Source organism: Salvelinus namaycush, chromosome 19, assembly GCF_016432855.1.
Source record: "Salvelinus namaycush isolate Seneca chromosome 19, SaNama_1.0, whole genome shotgun sequence".
Lineage (NCBI taxonomy): Eukaryota > Metazoa > Chordata > Actinopteri > Salmoniformes > Salmonidae > Salvelinus > Salvelinus namaycush.
Genome location: NC_052325.1, coordinates 22,099,861 through 22,113,629, shown reverse-complemented (window position 1 = coordinate 22,113,629; position 13,769 = coordinate 22,099,861). Strand labels below are relative to the sequence as shown.

Below are 13,769 nucleotides of genomic sequence, written 5' to 3'. Positions count from 1 at the left end.
AAAAAAAGTGTATGTAAACTTCTGACCCATTGGAATTGTGAAATAATCTGTCTAAACAATTGTTAGAATAAATACTTGTGTCATGCACAAAGTAATGTCCTAACTGACTTGCCAAAACTATAGTTTGTTAACAAGAAATTTGTGGAGTGGTTGAAAAACGAGTTTAATGACTCCAATCTAAGTGTATGTAAACTTCCGACTTCAACTGTAATATCACATTTACATATTCAGACTCTTTACTCATTACTTTGTTGAAGCACTTTAGGCAGAGATTACAGCCTCGAATCTTTTAGGCTATGACGCTATAAACTTGGCACACCTGTATTTGGGGATTTTCTCCCATTCTTCACTGCAGAGCTATGTTCAGGTCTCTACAGAGATGTTCGATTGGGTTCAAGTCCAGGCTCTGCCTGGGCCACTCAAGGACATTCAGAGACTTGTCCTGCATCCACTCCTGTATTGTCTTGGCTGTGTACTTAGGGTCGTTGTCCTGTTGGAAGGTGAACCTTTGCCCCAGTCTGAGGTCCTGAGCACTCTGGAACAGGTTTTCATCAAGGATCTCCCTGTACTTTGCTCTCTTTCATCTTTCCATCGATCATGACTAGTCTCCCAGTTCCTGCCGCTGAAAAACATTCCCAGAGCATAATGCTGCCAGCACCATGCTTCACCCTAGGGATGGTGCCAAAGAGTTCAATCTTGGTTTCATCAGACCAGAGAATCTTGTTTCTCATGGTCTGAGTCACTCCAAGCCGGCTGTCGTGCCTTTTACTGAGGAGTGACTTCCGTCTGGCCGCTCTACAAAAACTGTTTTCGTGTTGTCATGATGGGGTATTGTGTGTAGATTGAGGATTTTAGAATAGGGCTGTAACGTGAATAAATAGAAAAAGTTGAGGAGTCTAAATACTTTCCGACTGCATTGTATCGGGGCTATCGGGGCTCTAGTTAGGAGTACTATTAGTGAGGGGAAATAATCTATATAAAAAGCACTGGGATGTTTGACATGCTAAAATAGACGTGGCTATTTGCCTTGTGAAATATAAATACTTCCATAAAGGGCTAGAATACAAATAGTACAATGTAATTCAACCCTTGAGGCTACAGATTATATTTTAATTTGGCATTACAAAGTAATGTAGTGGAGGTCGATCTATTAGCACGTTAATCAAATGCAATGTTCTAGTTTTCATAACTCATCACATATATTTATTATGCTTTCTTAGCTACCACACCCGTTGGTTTTTCAGAGGGTCTCGTTAATCACATTCACAACTCGTTCTAGTTATCTGCAACAAATATTTAATCAATACCACAGCGCTATCTGCTGTTAATCGGTTGACATAATTGTGTGGACTACAAGTCCCATAAGCAAGCGTTCGTGCGTATGGACTACTACACCCATGCTAATTTAGTTCAGCGATGAGATTGAACGTTCTAGCACAGTTTCTAATACTTTCAGAATAGAAACGACTGGACAGCATTACAAAACAGAAAAAGCCAACACATTTGATTAAAATGCTTTGGTTTGAAGGCTCTATTCCAGCAGCCATCATCTCCGCCAAAGAACAGAGCTCCATCTTCGTCGTCGTAATAACAGGTATTGTTTTGTAGATTGCGGTAGCTTGCCAGCGCAGATTTGCTAGCAAACCAGTTGAGTTGAATGATTCGCTAATGTAGCTAGAAAACTGAGACCAAACGAGCTCTGTCATTGTCAGTAAACTAGCAATGAATATCAACAACATGACGTAACGTTAGCCAACGGGTCGAAACGGAAAGGAATGACAGCTGTCAAATATCAGCTAACGTTAAATAATACGATTTAGCTAGTTAGTTAATTGTTAGCTAACTGGTTAGTTCTAGCCGTTAATGACAACCAAACGGTCTGGCTAGCTTGCTGACCCGTTTGTTTACATACAACAGAAACATAGATAGCGTTTGTCTCGTCATTATTCACCGTTCGTTCCTTGCCTAATTTCAGTAGAACCAGCGACTGTCATCACCAACATACTTGTCTTGTGGGCAGTGCGTGTGATGCGAATTATTCACCACTTCTGACACTATTGTCTTCTACCAGGCGACGATGAGGTGTCAGCACAAATGATGTTCAGTTGGGAGGACGACAGAGTGGCCGAGGTCTCCCATAACTGCTGTGTCGCAATCAAGGTGGATGCCAAGAGGTAGCCTATAATGCAATCCTACACTTGTGTGGATATGATACACACTGATTCCTTACATTATTTTCAAATGACGTTTGTAATACTAACATAAATGTTATGTCTTATGTTTAATGTTTTTTTATTCTAGCGAGACATGCTCTCAGTTCTCTCAAATCTGTATCCTTCTCCAAAGGGTTTTTATTACCCCTATATTTGGACTGTTGTGTTTCTGATCCCTCAGTCATTATTTTGTGTAGAAGATGTTGCATCTCTTCTAATACCTGTGATTATTCACCAACCATATTCTTTCAGACATATTCTAGACTATGCAATCAAGTCCAATCCCTTTTATTATTGTTATTATTATTATGTTTGTTTGCCCTTAACTTCCCCTTGAAGACCCGGTGGTGTGCATCCCATCCAGTTTCTTTATCGGAGAGAATGGAATCCCCCTGGAAGTTGTTGCCGGGAGTGTCTCTGCAGAGGAACTCATGAAAAGAATCGACAAAGTCAAACAGGTAAGACTTAAATAGAAAAGACAAACAATAACAGTAAATTGTTTCCAAGAGTGCTGAGGGTGTCACACTGAACATGCATCTCTTGTGCCTTACAGATGCACGCCCAGCAGATAGCAGGCGAGGGAGCGGAAGCAGGGACTCCCGTGGAGGCTTGCCCACCAGCCGTGGTAGCCTCAGAGCCAGCCCCAGCACAGCCCCCCTCACCCCCACTGGAGCTCCAGCCCAGCCACGCACCACCTGCAGCGCCATCCACATCTAAAGGTGTGTTTGTGTGTCAGACCACCGTGGACGATGCTGATTAATGATGGTTCACCACTGTAGTTTTGCTGCATAACAATGCAACAAAATACGAGCAGTTGCGCTATACAGAAATGTCATTCTGTGTGTGTTACTAGATACGCTACATAACTAAAATTATGTGGACAGCTGCTCGTCAAATCTCATTCCAAAATCATGGGCATTAATATGGATTTGGGCCCCCCCTTTGCTGCTATAACAGCCTCCACTCTTCCACTATATGATGGAACATTGCTGCAGGGACTTGCTTCCATTCAGCCACAAGTATTTGTGAGGTCGGGCTCTGATGTTGGGCGATTAAGCCTGGCTCGCAGTCGGCGTAACAATTCATACCGAAGGTGTTTGATGGGGTTGAGGTCAGGCCTCTGTGCAGGCCAGTCAAGTTCTTCCACACGGATCTCGACAAACCATTGCTGTATGGACCTTTGTGCAGGGGACATTGTCATGCTGAAACAGGAAAGGGCCTTCCCTAAACTCTTGCCAAAAAGTTGGAAGCACAGAATCGTCTGGAATGTCATTGTATGCTGTAGCATTAAGATTCCCCTTCACTGGAACTAAGGGGCCTAGCCTGAACCATGAAAAACAGCCCCAGACCATTATTCCTCCTCCACCAAACTTTACAGTTGGCACTATGCATTGGGGCAGGTAGCGTTCTCCTGGCATCTGCCCAACCCAGATTCTTCTGTCGGACTGCCAGATGCTGAAACGTGATTCATCAACCCAGAGAGTGCATTTTCACTGCTCCAGAGTCCAATGGCGGTGTGATTTACACCACTCCAGCCGAGGCTTGGCATTGTACATGATGATCTTAGGCTTGTGCTCGGCCATGGAAACCCATTTCATGAAGCTCCTGACGAAGACTTGTGCTGACGTTGCTTCCAGAGGCAGTTTGGAACTTGGTAGTGAGTGTTGCAACCGAGGACAGATGATTTTTATATGCTATGTTTCAGCACTCGGCGGTCCAGTTCTGTGAGCTTGTGTGGCCTACCACTTCGCGGCTGAGCCGTTGTTGCTCCTAGACGTTTCTACTTCACAATAACACCACTTAGAGTTGACCGGGGCAGCTCTAGCAGGGCAGAACTTTGATTAACTGACTTGTTGGAAGGAGGCCTCCTATGACAGTGCCATGTTGAAAGTCACTGAGCTCTTCAGTAAGACCATTCTACTGCCAATGTTTGTCTATGGAGATGGCATGGCTGTGTGCTCGATTTTATACACCTGTCAGCATCAGGTGTGGCTGAAATAGCCGAATCCACTCATTTGAAGGGGTGTCCCCATACCTTTGTATATAGTGTCCTGTTGATATGAACAACAATGTGTAGACTTAAATAGAGACACTGACATGATTGCTGTTAATTGATACACTTGGTGTTTCTCAAAATGTATGCTAACGTGCTCCAAGCACGGGAGTGTTGGAGTATAGATTCAAATCAAAGTATGCAAAACGAAGCACGGAGGGCACTTCTTGAATGCGTACTCCGTTTGTACATATTTTGAAGTTTGCATCAATGCAAGCTTCAACTGAAACTATGCACTTAAATCTGAAACAACCATGTAAAAAAATATTCTCCACACTCGTCCTCACAAGAACCATACTCAAGAGACCGGTGTCGAGGAATGCACGCGGCGCATCGAGCACGGTAGTATGCATATTGAGAAACACGCACTGGTAATGATTTCTGTAATCCACTTGTGGTTCTGCTCAGAATCCCTGTCCAGGCCAGCAGAGGAAGGCGGAGCATCAGCCTCAGTGGTCGTCACCCCCGGGAAAGACAGGAGCGCATTGTCAGACGACGCATCAACCAGCTCTCAGCCTGACGGGGGCCTTGATGCTAAGGTGGAGAGGTAGGAAGGACACACAACGGAGGAGCAGGGATGGAGGGTTGAAATATGCTTTATCTTTTGAAACCTTCCCTTCTGTAGGTTAACAAAGAACCTGGAGGAGAGACGGGATCAGAAAAAGAAAGATGAGGAGGTAAAGAATACTGACACCTCGCTGGTGTCCCCTACTGACACCCCCCCTACTGACACCTCCGCTGGTGTCCCCTACTGACACCTCCCCAACTGACACCTCCTCTAGTGTCCCAACTGACACCTCCTCTAGTGTCCCAACTGACACCTCCTCTAGTGTCCCAACTGACACCTCCTCCCAACTGACACCTCCTCCCAACTGACACCTCCTCCCAACTGACACCTCCTCCCAACTGACACCTCCTCTAGTGTCCCCTACTGGCACCTCCTCTAGTGTCCCCTACTGGCACCTCCCCTACTGGCACCTCCCCTACTGGCACCTCCCCTACTGGCACCTCCCCTACTGGCACCTCCCCTACTGACACCTCCCCTACTGACACCTCCCCTACTGACACCTCCTCTACTGACACCTCCTCTACTGACACCTCCTCTACTGACACCTCCTCTACTGACACCTCCTCTACTGACACCTCCGCTGGTGGCGACACCTACTGACACCTCCGCTGGTGGCGACACCTCCCCTACTGACACCTCCCCTACTGACACCTCCCCTACTGACACCTCCTCTACTGACACCTCCTCTACTGACACCTCCTCTACTGACACCTCCGCTGGTGGCGACACCTACTGACACCTGCGCTGGTGGCGACACTTCCCCTACTGACACCTCGCCGGTGGCCCATACTGCTCTTTTAATACTATAAAATGCACATTTTGGCTAATCTAAATGTGTATACATAGTATGGATGGCCTATTGATACTTGTGTGCGCCTGTATCTATTTCTGTGTGATGATGGTCAGGGCGAAATAAAGAAGGAGATGGAGAGAAGGAAGATGGGGAAGGAGATGCTGGACTTCAAGAGGAAGAACGAGGATGAGAAGACCAAGCGCATTATGGATGAGAGGAGCAGAGAGAAGGCAGAGGAGAAGGCTGCCAGGGAGCGTGTCAAAGCACAGATCGCCCTGGTAAACAAATGCATCAAACTCTCACCCCTCAGCTTCAAAACCCACCAGACTTTGAACTAAAATAATAATCCCTTGTTGGGCCTCTCTGATTAAACTTTCACTCATTAATAACTCCCTCTAGTGGCCTGAGTGAACACTGCAGGGTTTGGTGATGAAATAGACATTGTTTGTTGTGGTGGTGTGGAATGAGTATAGTGGCTGGCTGACGCAAGTTTGTCCCCACAGGACCGTGCTGACAGAGCTGCCCGCTATGCCAATAACCAGGAGGAGGTGGAGGCAGCCCGGCTGGCAGCACTGCAGGCCAGACAAGCAGAGGCGGAGGCCAAGAAGGAGATCGCACACAGGGAGAGGAGGTATAAAGCTACTTTAGTCACAGGAGAAAATGTAGATTCACTTTAAACAGTAATTTTTTTTTTACACCCAAGAAGTTCTATGTTGTATGTCACCACTAATATAATCATAGAATAACATTTTAAAAACTGTGTGTTATTTTCCTCCAGCGCCATAGCAAGAATACAGTTCCGTCTCCCAGATGGTTCTTTCTTCACCAGGCAGTTCTCCTCAGAGGCCAGACTGAATGAGGCTCGGCAGTTTGCTGTCAATGTAAGACTTGTCCCAACTCAAGTTAGACAAGTGAATATTAAGAACATGTTCATTCTCTCTGGTGGAATATGATATTAAATATCATCATGCCGGCTGTCACAAAAGAGTTTGTATTTCTCCTTTCAGGAAGTGGGAAATCGGTATGGCAACTTCTCCCTGGCGACTATGTTCCCTCGCAGGGAGTTTACGGCTGACGACCTGGGTAAGACTCTACTGGAGTTGGAGCTGACTCCCGGTGCCTCCATAGTCCTGCTGCCTGTGAGTGACTGGAAACCAAATACATCTCCCATTTTCCACTTTGTCATTTGTGAATTCACAACAAGACAGTGTCATAGTATCACTGCACAGTTAGATGTAGTCCTCGACCATGCATGTATGGTTGACTTTATGTAAGGTTTAGGTTTCTTTGTGTACATTGGTCTAGTTTCCCATGTTTGTTTTTTTTGCTTGTTTTCCCTGGTAAAATGACTACACTGAGTATAATGTGTTTTATATCCTTCCTAACCGCTTCCAGCAAACGGGACGGCCCAATAACACGGTGGTGCAGTCGTCCTCTGGAGGGGGTATCTGGGCTGTGTTGGGTACCATCCTCTACCCCCTGCTGGCTGTGTGGAGGTTCCTGAGCGGCTTCCTCTTCACCAGCCCCCCCACCCCCGGAGCAGCAGGCCCCAGAGGCCCAGCCCAGCAGCCCAACACTAACTCAGGCTCTGGTTCCTCCTCATCTGCTGAACCGAAGAGGTGAGGCCCCATCCAGCAGGCTCTTCGACGTACACTCTTATGTTTAGGAGTAGCTGAGATTGTTGTGATGGTACATTATGGTTAGGAGTTCAGGTGACAAGACTTTGCTACAATGTACAATTACATTGTAATGGAATGGTTAGACTCGTCCAGGGTAATCATTATCAGAGGTCATAACAGAAACATGCATTGTTGTTGTAACCAGAGGGCAAAGAATTCTGAGAATGAATCTAGGGGTTTGATTGAATAGTGTGGTTGTGTAAGATTGGGTGTTCTAAAGCCTAATTGGTTTGTTTCACATCTTCAGAGAAACTCTTCGCAAACGCACACTGGAGAAGCAACCAGTAGACTTCAAACGAGACGGCAAAATCCACAGGCTACGGAATCACCAGGACAGTGAGGATGAAAATAACACTTGGAACGGAAACTCTACCCAGCAGATGTAGTGCAATAACACTCTCGCCCTCCCTCCTCCCATCTCTCCCTTTCCCCCCCTCCTGCTAATATTAGGGCTGTTTGTTTTATGTTTATCTTGTCTAAGCCTGTACTCTGCTCCTTCCCTGCATGGGTAGATGTAATCAAGTTTACCTCCTGACCGTTGGGCTTGAACAGAGAAGACCCCCTTTGTGTTGAAACTGTTACTTGATTCATTCAGCCTCTTACAGAATACAACCAGCCTGGGGGGGGGACCTTCAGTATCCTGACATGTCTACTGTATGATGAAGGGCTGAGACAGGTGTTGATTGATGGCCTTGTCTAAATGAGAACTTTTGTGTTTTATTTAACATTCAATAACCAGATAAAACGCTGTTTAATGATGTATGATATAGGCCTCTGGTCTGGCAGAGGGGGCTGTGTGTGTAGCAGTGTTTAACCAAGGGTGTGGCCACTTGGTATAGACTACCTCCCTCGTTAGTAGAATGTGTTTCTACTACCAGTTGAACATGGGAAACCACTGTACTGCTCTCATTTAACTATGGGAATAAAAATACATGTTTTTCAATAAACAATCATAAATCAAGCCTTACCGTAATCCTTTTTTTGGTTTGCAATGTCATCTAATGAGCTGTGAAACAATCAGGTCTTTATTGGTTCAGATGTGCAAAATACAATTGATTTGAGATTCTTGCTTTATAAAATGGTAATTATGACCTAAAGTTGTGTGTGTATATATCACAGGATAGTGATTAATTTACGGCTGTCCCTAATTTTAAGGTCACCCTGTTATCGGAACTCTTTTTAATATGGTCAAACTATTTATTTTCAAAAGAAAGTCAAATCAGGTGAGCTGGTTCTACTGTTTTAGGTCCTTTTCTGGTAGAAAACTGAGCAGGTCGAGCATAATACGTCTACCCTGTTACCCAGAGACTGGCTAGAAATGTAAACTTGCATTCAATTGCCCCTCCGTTGAACACAAGCTTCCATTTTCATGGCTGATTTAAGATTACTATAGTCTTTTATTTAACCCCTTGAAATGGGGAAAAAAACGTTTTGAACATGCATGTGCTCTTATGATCATGTTAAAATTAGGTGACGTTACACTTCTCAAAAGGCACTGAATTGGTGGAACGACTCAGCTAGCATTGTCATGATAATTTAAAAAACAAACTACACATAGCCATTGAGGCTGTATACAAGAATAGTATTTTTGTTGTCTGTCTTCTCTATATACAGTTGAAGTCGGAAGTTTACATACCCTTAGTTTGGAGTCATTAAAACTCGTTTTTCAACCACTCCACAAATTTCTTATTAACAAACTATAGTTTTGGCAAGTCGGTTAGGACATCTACTTTTTTCATGACACAATTGTCCACAGATTATTTCACTATCACAATTCCAGTGGGTCAGAAGTTTACATACACTAAATTGACTGCCTATAAACAGCTTGGAAAATTCCAGATTATGTCATGGCTTTAGAAGCTTCTGATAGGCTAATTGACATCATTTGAGTCAATTGAAGGTGTACCTGTGGATGTATTTCAAAACCTACCTTCAAATTCAGTGCCTCTTTGCTTGAAATCATGGGAAAATCAAAAGAAATCAGCCAAGACCTCCACAATTTTTTTTTAGACCTCCACCAGTCTGGTTCATCCTTGGGAGCAATTTCCAAACACCTGAAGGTACCACATTCATCTGTACAAACAATAGTACGCAAGTATTGGGACCACGCAGCCGTCATACCGCTCAGGAAGGAGACCCGTTCTGTCTCCTAGAGATTAACGTACTTTGGTGCGAAATGTGCAAATCAATCCCAGAACAAAAGCAAAGGACCTTGTGAAGATGCTGGAGGAAACAGGTACAAAAGTATCTATCTACAGTAAAAATGAGTTCTATATCAACATAACCTGACTATATTGACATAAGGCCCCTCAGCAAGGAAGAAGCCACTGCTCCAAAACCGCCATAAAAAAAGCCAGACTACGGTTTGCAACTGCACATGGGGACAAAGATCGTACTTTTTGGAGAAATGTCCTCTGGTCTGATGAAACAAAAATAGAACTGTTTGGCCATAATGACCATTGTTATGTTTGGAGGAAAAAAGGGGATGCTTGCAAGCCGAAGAACACCATCCCAACCTTGAAGCACGAGGGTGGCAGCATCATGATGTGGGGGTGCTTTGCTGCAGGAGGGACTGGTGCACTTCACAAAATAGATGGCATCATGAGGTAGGAAAATTATGTAGATATATTGAAGCAACATCTCAAGACATCGGTCAGGAAGTTAAAGCTTGATCGCAAATGGGTCTTCCAAATGGACAATGACCCCAAACATACTTCCGAAGTTGTGCAAAATGGCTTTAGAACAACAAAGTCAAGGTATTGGAGTGGCCATCACAAAGCCCTGACCTCAATCCCATAGAAAATTTGTAGGCAGAACTGAAAAAGCGTGTGCGAGCAAGGAGGCCTACAAACATGACTCAGTTACACCAGCTCTGTCAGGAAGAATGGGCCAAAATTCACCCAACTTAATGTGGGAAGCTTGTGGAAGGCTACCTGAAACGTTTGACCCAAGTTAAACAATTTAAAGGCCATACACTCAATTAGTATTTAGTAGCATGTAAACTTCTGACCCACTAGGAATGTGATAAAAGCTAAAATAAATAATTCTCTACTATTATTCTGACATTTCACATTCTTAAAATAAAGTGGTGATCCTAACTGACCTAAGACAGGGAATTTTTACTACGATTAAATGTCAGGAATTGTGAAAAACTATGTTTAAATGTATTTGGCTAAGGTGTATGTAAACTTCTGACTTCAACTATAACTTATTTTAATATCTTATGTTCTTATCTGTACTTTGTCATGTATTTGTACGTTTTATGTGGATCCCAGGAAGAGTAGCTGCTGCATGTGCAGTAGCTAATGGCGATTCTAATAAACTAAACATGTCACAGCTTCTCTGTGCCAAACTAAAACGCAGAATTTCCCACCTTCGACCTGGTTAAAGAGCCTCATACCTAGGAAAATATCAATACTCTACTTTAAGGCATTAGGTCTACTTGCCTCCTAAGTATTTGACAAGTTTTTAATTGTTGTTTCAGTCCTTAAAATAAGATTTCCATCTCTCAGATGGTCTTGAAGCTGATGAGGTAGTCTGGATAGGCACCTGCATCACAGAACACCACATAGATAAACGGATTCTGCAGATTATTGACGGCACAGTCATGTAGCCCCAGGCGGAGGTCAGCGGGGTTCAGGAGGTTTGGCTCCTTCATGCCTTGCACCCCCAGGCAGGGTGAACCCACCAGCGCCCTGGCACGGTACATGTACTTCAGCCCACTGGCATCTGGTTTGGAGTATGCATCGTTGCACGAGTACCACATCTCTTTGGCAAAGTAAGTCCCGTCGCCGTATGCAGTAGCTAAGAGGAAAACAGATTCAAGGTTAATTAAACACTGAATGAAAATGGAGGGCTTCATCTTCAGGAATCTAGTCAAACCACAAGACTGTTTTTGCTGTGATAAGAACTTTAAATTGTTTGCTAAATCTTTGATTAAGCTCCTCCTAAGAGCACTGTCAGTATCTACCTGAAGAGAGCAGTAACGAGGCTATAGATTGTTCCGTACCATTTCTCCCACAGAAGCTCCTGTTGAAACCACAGGTGTTGATTTTCTGACAGATGTCTTTGGTTGTTCCGTGGTAAAGGTTCAGCTCGTTCTTGTTTTTGGGATACTTCTTATCCATCGCCTGTTTTTTCACTGCGTACCTCTGCCACTGGTCTTTGCTCTGAATCCTCTGGATCTGTCAGTGGTAATTGAGAAAACCAAAATTTTTCTTCTGGTTATATATGTAATCTATACATCACAACAGTAACACCTCACTGAAAGCGCGAACCACTGCTTTTAATCAGGGCAAGACGACTGCAAACATGACCGAATACAAACAGTGTAGCTATTCCCTCCGCAAGGCAATCAAACAAGCTAAGCGTCAGTATAGAGACAAAGTAGAGTCGCAATTCAACGGCTCAGACACGAGAGGTATGTGGCAGGGTCTACAGTCTATCACGGACTACAAAAAGAAAACCAGCCCCGTCGCGGACCAGGATGTCCTTCTCCCAGACAAACTAAACAACTTCTTTGCTCGCTTTGAGGACAATACAGTACCAACGACACAGCGCGCTACCAAAACCTGCAGACTCTCCTTCACCACAGCCAACATGACTAAAGCATTTAAATGTGTTAACCCTCGCAAGGCTGCCGCCCCAGACGGCATCCCTAGCCGCGTCCTCAGAGCATGCGCAGACCAGCTGGCTGGTGTGTTACGGACATATTCAATCTATCCTTATCCCAGTCTGCTGTTCCCACATGCTTCAAGAGGGCCACCATTGTTCCTGTTCCCAAGAAAGTGAAGGTAACTGAGCTAAATGACTATTGCCCCGTAGCACTCACCTCCGTCATCATGAAGTGCTTTGAGAGACTAGTCAAGGATCATATCACCTCCACCCTACCTGACACCCTAGACCCACTCCAATTTGCTTACCGTCCCAATAGGTCCACAGACGACGCAATCACACTGCACACTGCCCTAACCCATCTGGACAAGAGGAATACCTATGTAAGAATGCTGTTCATCGACTACAGCTCAGCATTTAACACCATAGTACCCTCCAAACTTGTCATTAAGCTCGAGACCCTGGGTCTCGACCCCGCCCTGTGCAACTGGGTCTTGGACTTCCTGACGGGCCGCCCCCCAGGTGGTGAGGGTAGGAAACAACATCTCCACCCAGCTGATCCTCAACACTGGGGCCCCACAAGGGTGCGTTCTCAGCCCTCTCCTGTACTTCCTGTTCACCCATGACTGCGTGGCCATGCACGCCTCCTACGACACTACAGTGGTAGGCTTGATTACCAACAACGACGAGACGGCCTACAGGGAGGAGGTGAGGGCCACGCAGTCATGGGTGAACAGGAAGTACAGGAGAGGGCTGAGAACGCACCCTTGGTGAGTGTGGTATCAGGAAAATAACCTCACACTCAACGTCAACAAAACAAAGGAGATGATCGTGGACTTCAGGAAACAGCAGAGGGAGCATCCCCCTATCCACATCGACAGGACAGTAGTGGAGAAGGTGGAACGTTTTAAGTTCCTCGGCGTACACATCAGACAAACTGAAATGGTCCACCCACACAGACAGTGTGGTGAAGAAGGCGCAACAGCGCCTCTTCAACCTCTGGAGGCTGAAAAAATTCAGCTTGTCACCAAAATCACTCACAAACTTTTACAGATGCACAATCGAGAGCATCCTGTCGGGCTGTATCACCGCCTGGTACGGCAACTGCTCCGCCCACAACCGTAAGGCTCTCCAGAGGGTAGTGAGGTCTGCACAACGCATCACCGGGGGCAAACTACCTGCCCTCCAGGACACCTACACCACCCGATGTCACAGGAAGGCCAAAAAGATCATCAAGGACAACAACCACCCGAGCCACTGCCTGTTCACCCCGCTATCATCCAGAGGGTGAGGTCAGTACAGGTGCATCAAAGCTGGGACATATTCTTATTCATTCCTTTACACTTGTGTATATAAGGTAGTTGATGTGAAATTGTTAGATTACTTGTTAGATATTACTGCACGGTCGGAACTAGAAGCACAAGCATTTATCTACACTCGCATTAACATCTGCTAACCATGTGTATGTGACAAATAAAATGTGATTTGATTTACCTGGACAATTTGAATGGTTGGCTGCGTATTAGTATTTGGGTCCTTGCTGGTTGCAATGAACTCATTCTCAATTCTCTGGTACTCTCCTGAATTGGGAGCCAGTGTGACGATCTCCAGATCCTTGCCCTCCATTCTAGTCCAGCTCTGTGGGAACTGAATGACGGCTGAAAAACAGACGCACAGTGGAAATAATTGAACAGATCATCAATGTAAAAACACGACCATGAGCGTTATCACCGAAGTTTGACAGGAATATTCTCTTAATATTCTGTATTGGACACTGTATAAAACTATACATTTGTATGAACTAAAAACTATACTTTCATATAAAACCTTTTCCTAAACATTAAAACCG

General features: G+C 44.9%; 2 protein-coding genes across 4 annotated transcripts in view; one reads left to right on the top strand and one right to left on the bottom strand.

Moving 5' to 3' along the window:
- Window positions 1-1,381: 1,381 nt before the first annotated feature.
- On the top strand, window positions 1,382-8,267 carry LOC120064220 (UBX domain-containing protein 4-like). 3 transcript variants are annotated; one of them, XM_039014635.1, is made up of 13 exons: window positions 1,382-1,594; window positions 2,072-2,174; window positions 2,302-2,330; window positions 2,553-2,671; window positions 2,767-2,932; window positions 4,675-4,813; window positions 4,892-4,943; window positions 5,741-5,905; window positions 6,131-6,258; window positions 6,406-6,508; window positions 6,635-6,766; window positions 7,023-7,246; window positions 7,554-8,267. In XM_039014635.1, exons 1-13 carry the CDS (start codon window positions 1,513-1,515, stop codon window positions 7,690-7,692), a joined length of 1,581 nt encoding a protein of 526 aa, XP_038870563.1. In that variant the 5' UTR covers window positions 1,382-1,512; the 3' UTR covers window positions 7,693-8,267. The 3 variants fall into 3 exon arrangements, with proteins under 3 accessions (XP_038870563.1, XP_038870564.1, XP_038870567.1); XM_039014636.1 differs by lacking the exon at window positions 2,302-2,330 and having other exon boundaries at window positions 2,578-2,671; XM_039014639.1 differs by lacking the exons at window positions 1,382-1,594; window positions 2,302-2,330 and having other exon boundaries at window positions 2,066-2,174.
- Window positions 8,268-10,424: 2,157 nt separating this feature from the next.
- Window positions 10,425-13,769, bottom strand: part of parp14rs3 (poly(ADP-ribose) polymerase family member 14-related sequence 3) — a 31,045-nt gene continuing 27,700 nt past the window's right edge. The window contains exons 22-24 of the mRNA XM_039014242.1: window positions 13,415-13,578; window positions 11,316-11,490; window positions 10,425-11,110 (exon numbers count right to left, since the gene is read on the bottom strand). Coding sequence (XP_038870170.1) covers window positions 10,815-11,110; window positions 11,316-11,490; window positions 13,415-13,578 — 635 coding nt within the window. The 3' untranslated portion in view covers window positions 10,425-10,814. The remainder of the gene's footprint in view (window positions 11,111-11,315; window positions 11,491-13,414; window positions 13,579-13,769) is intronic.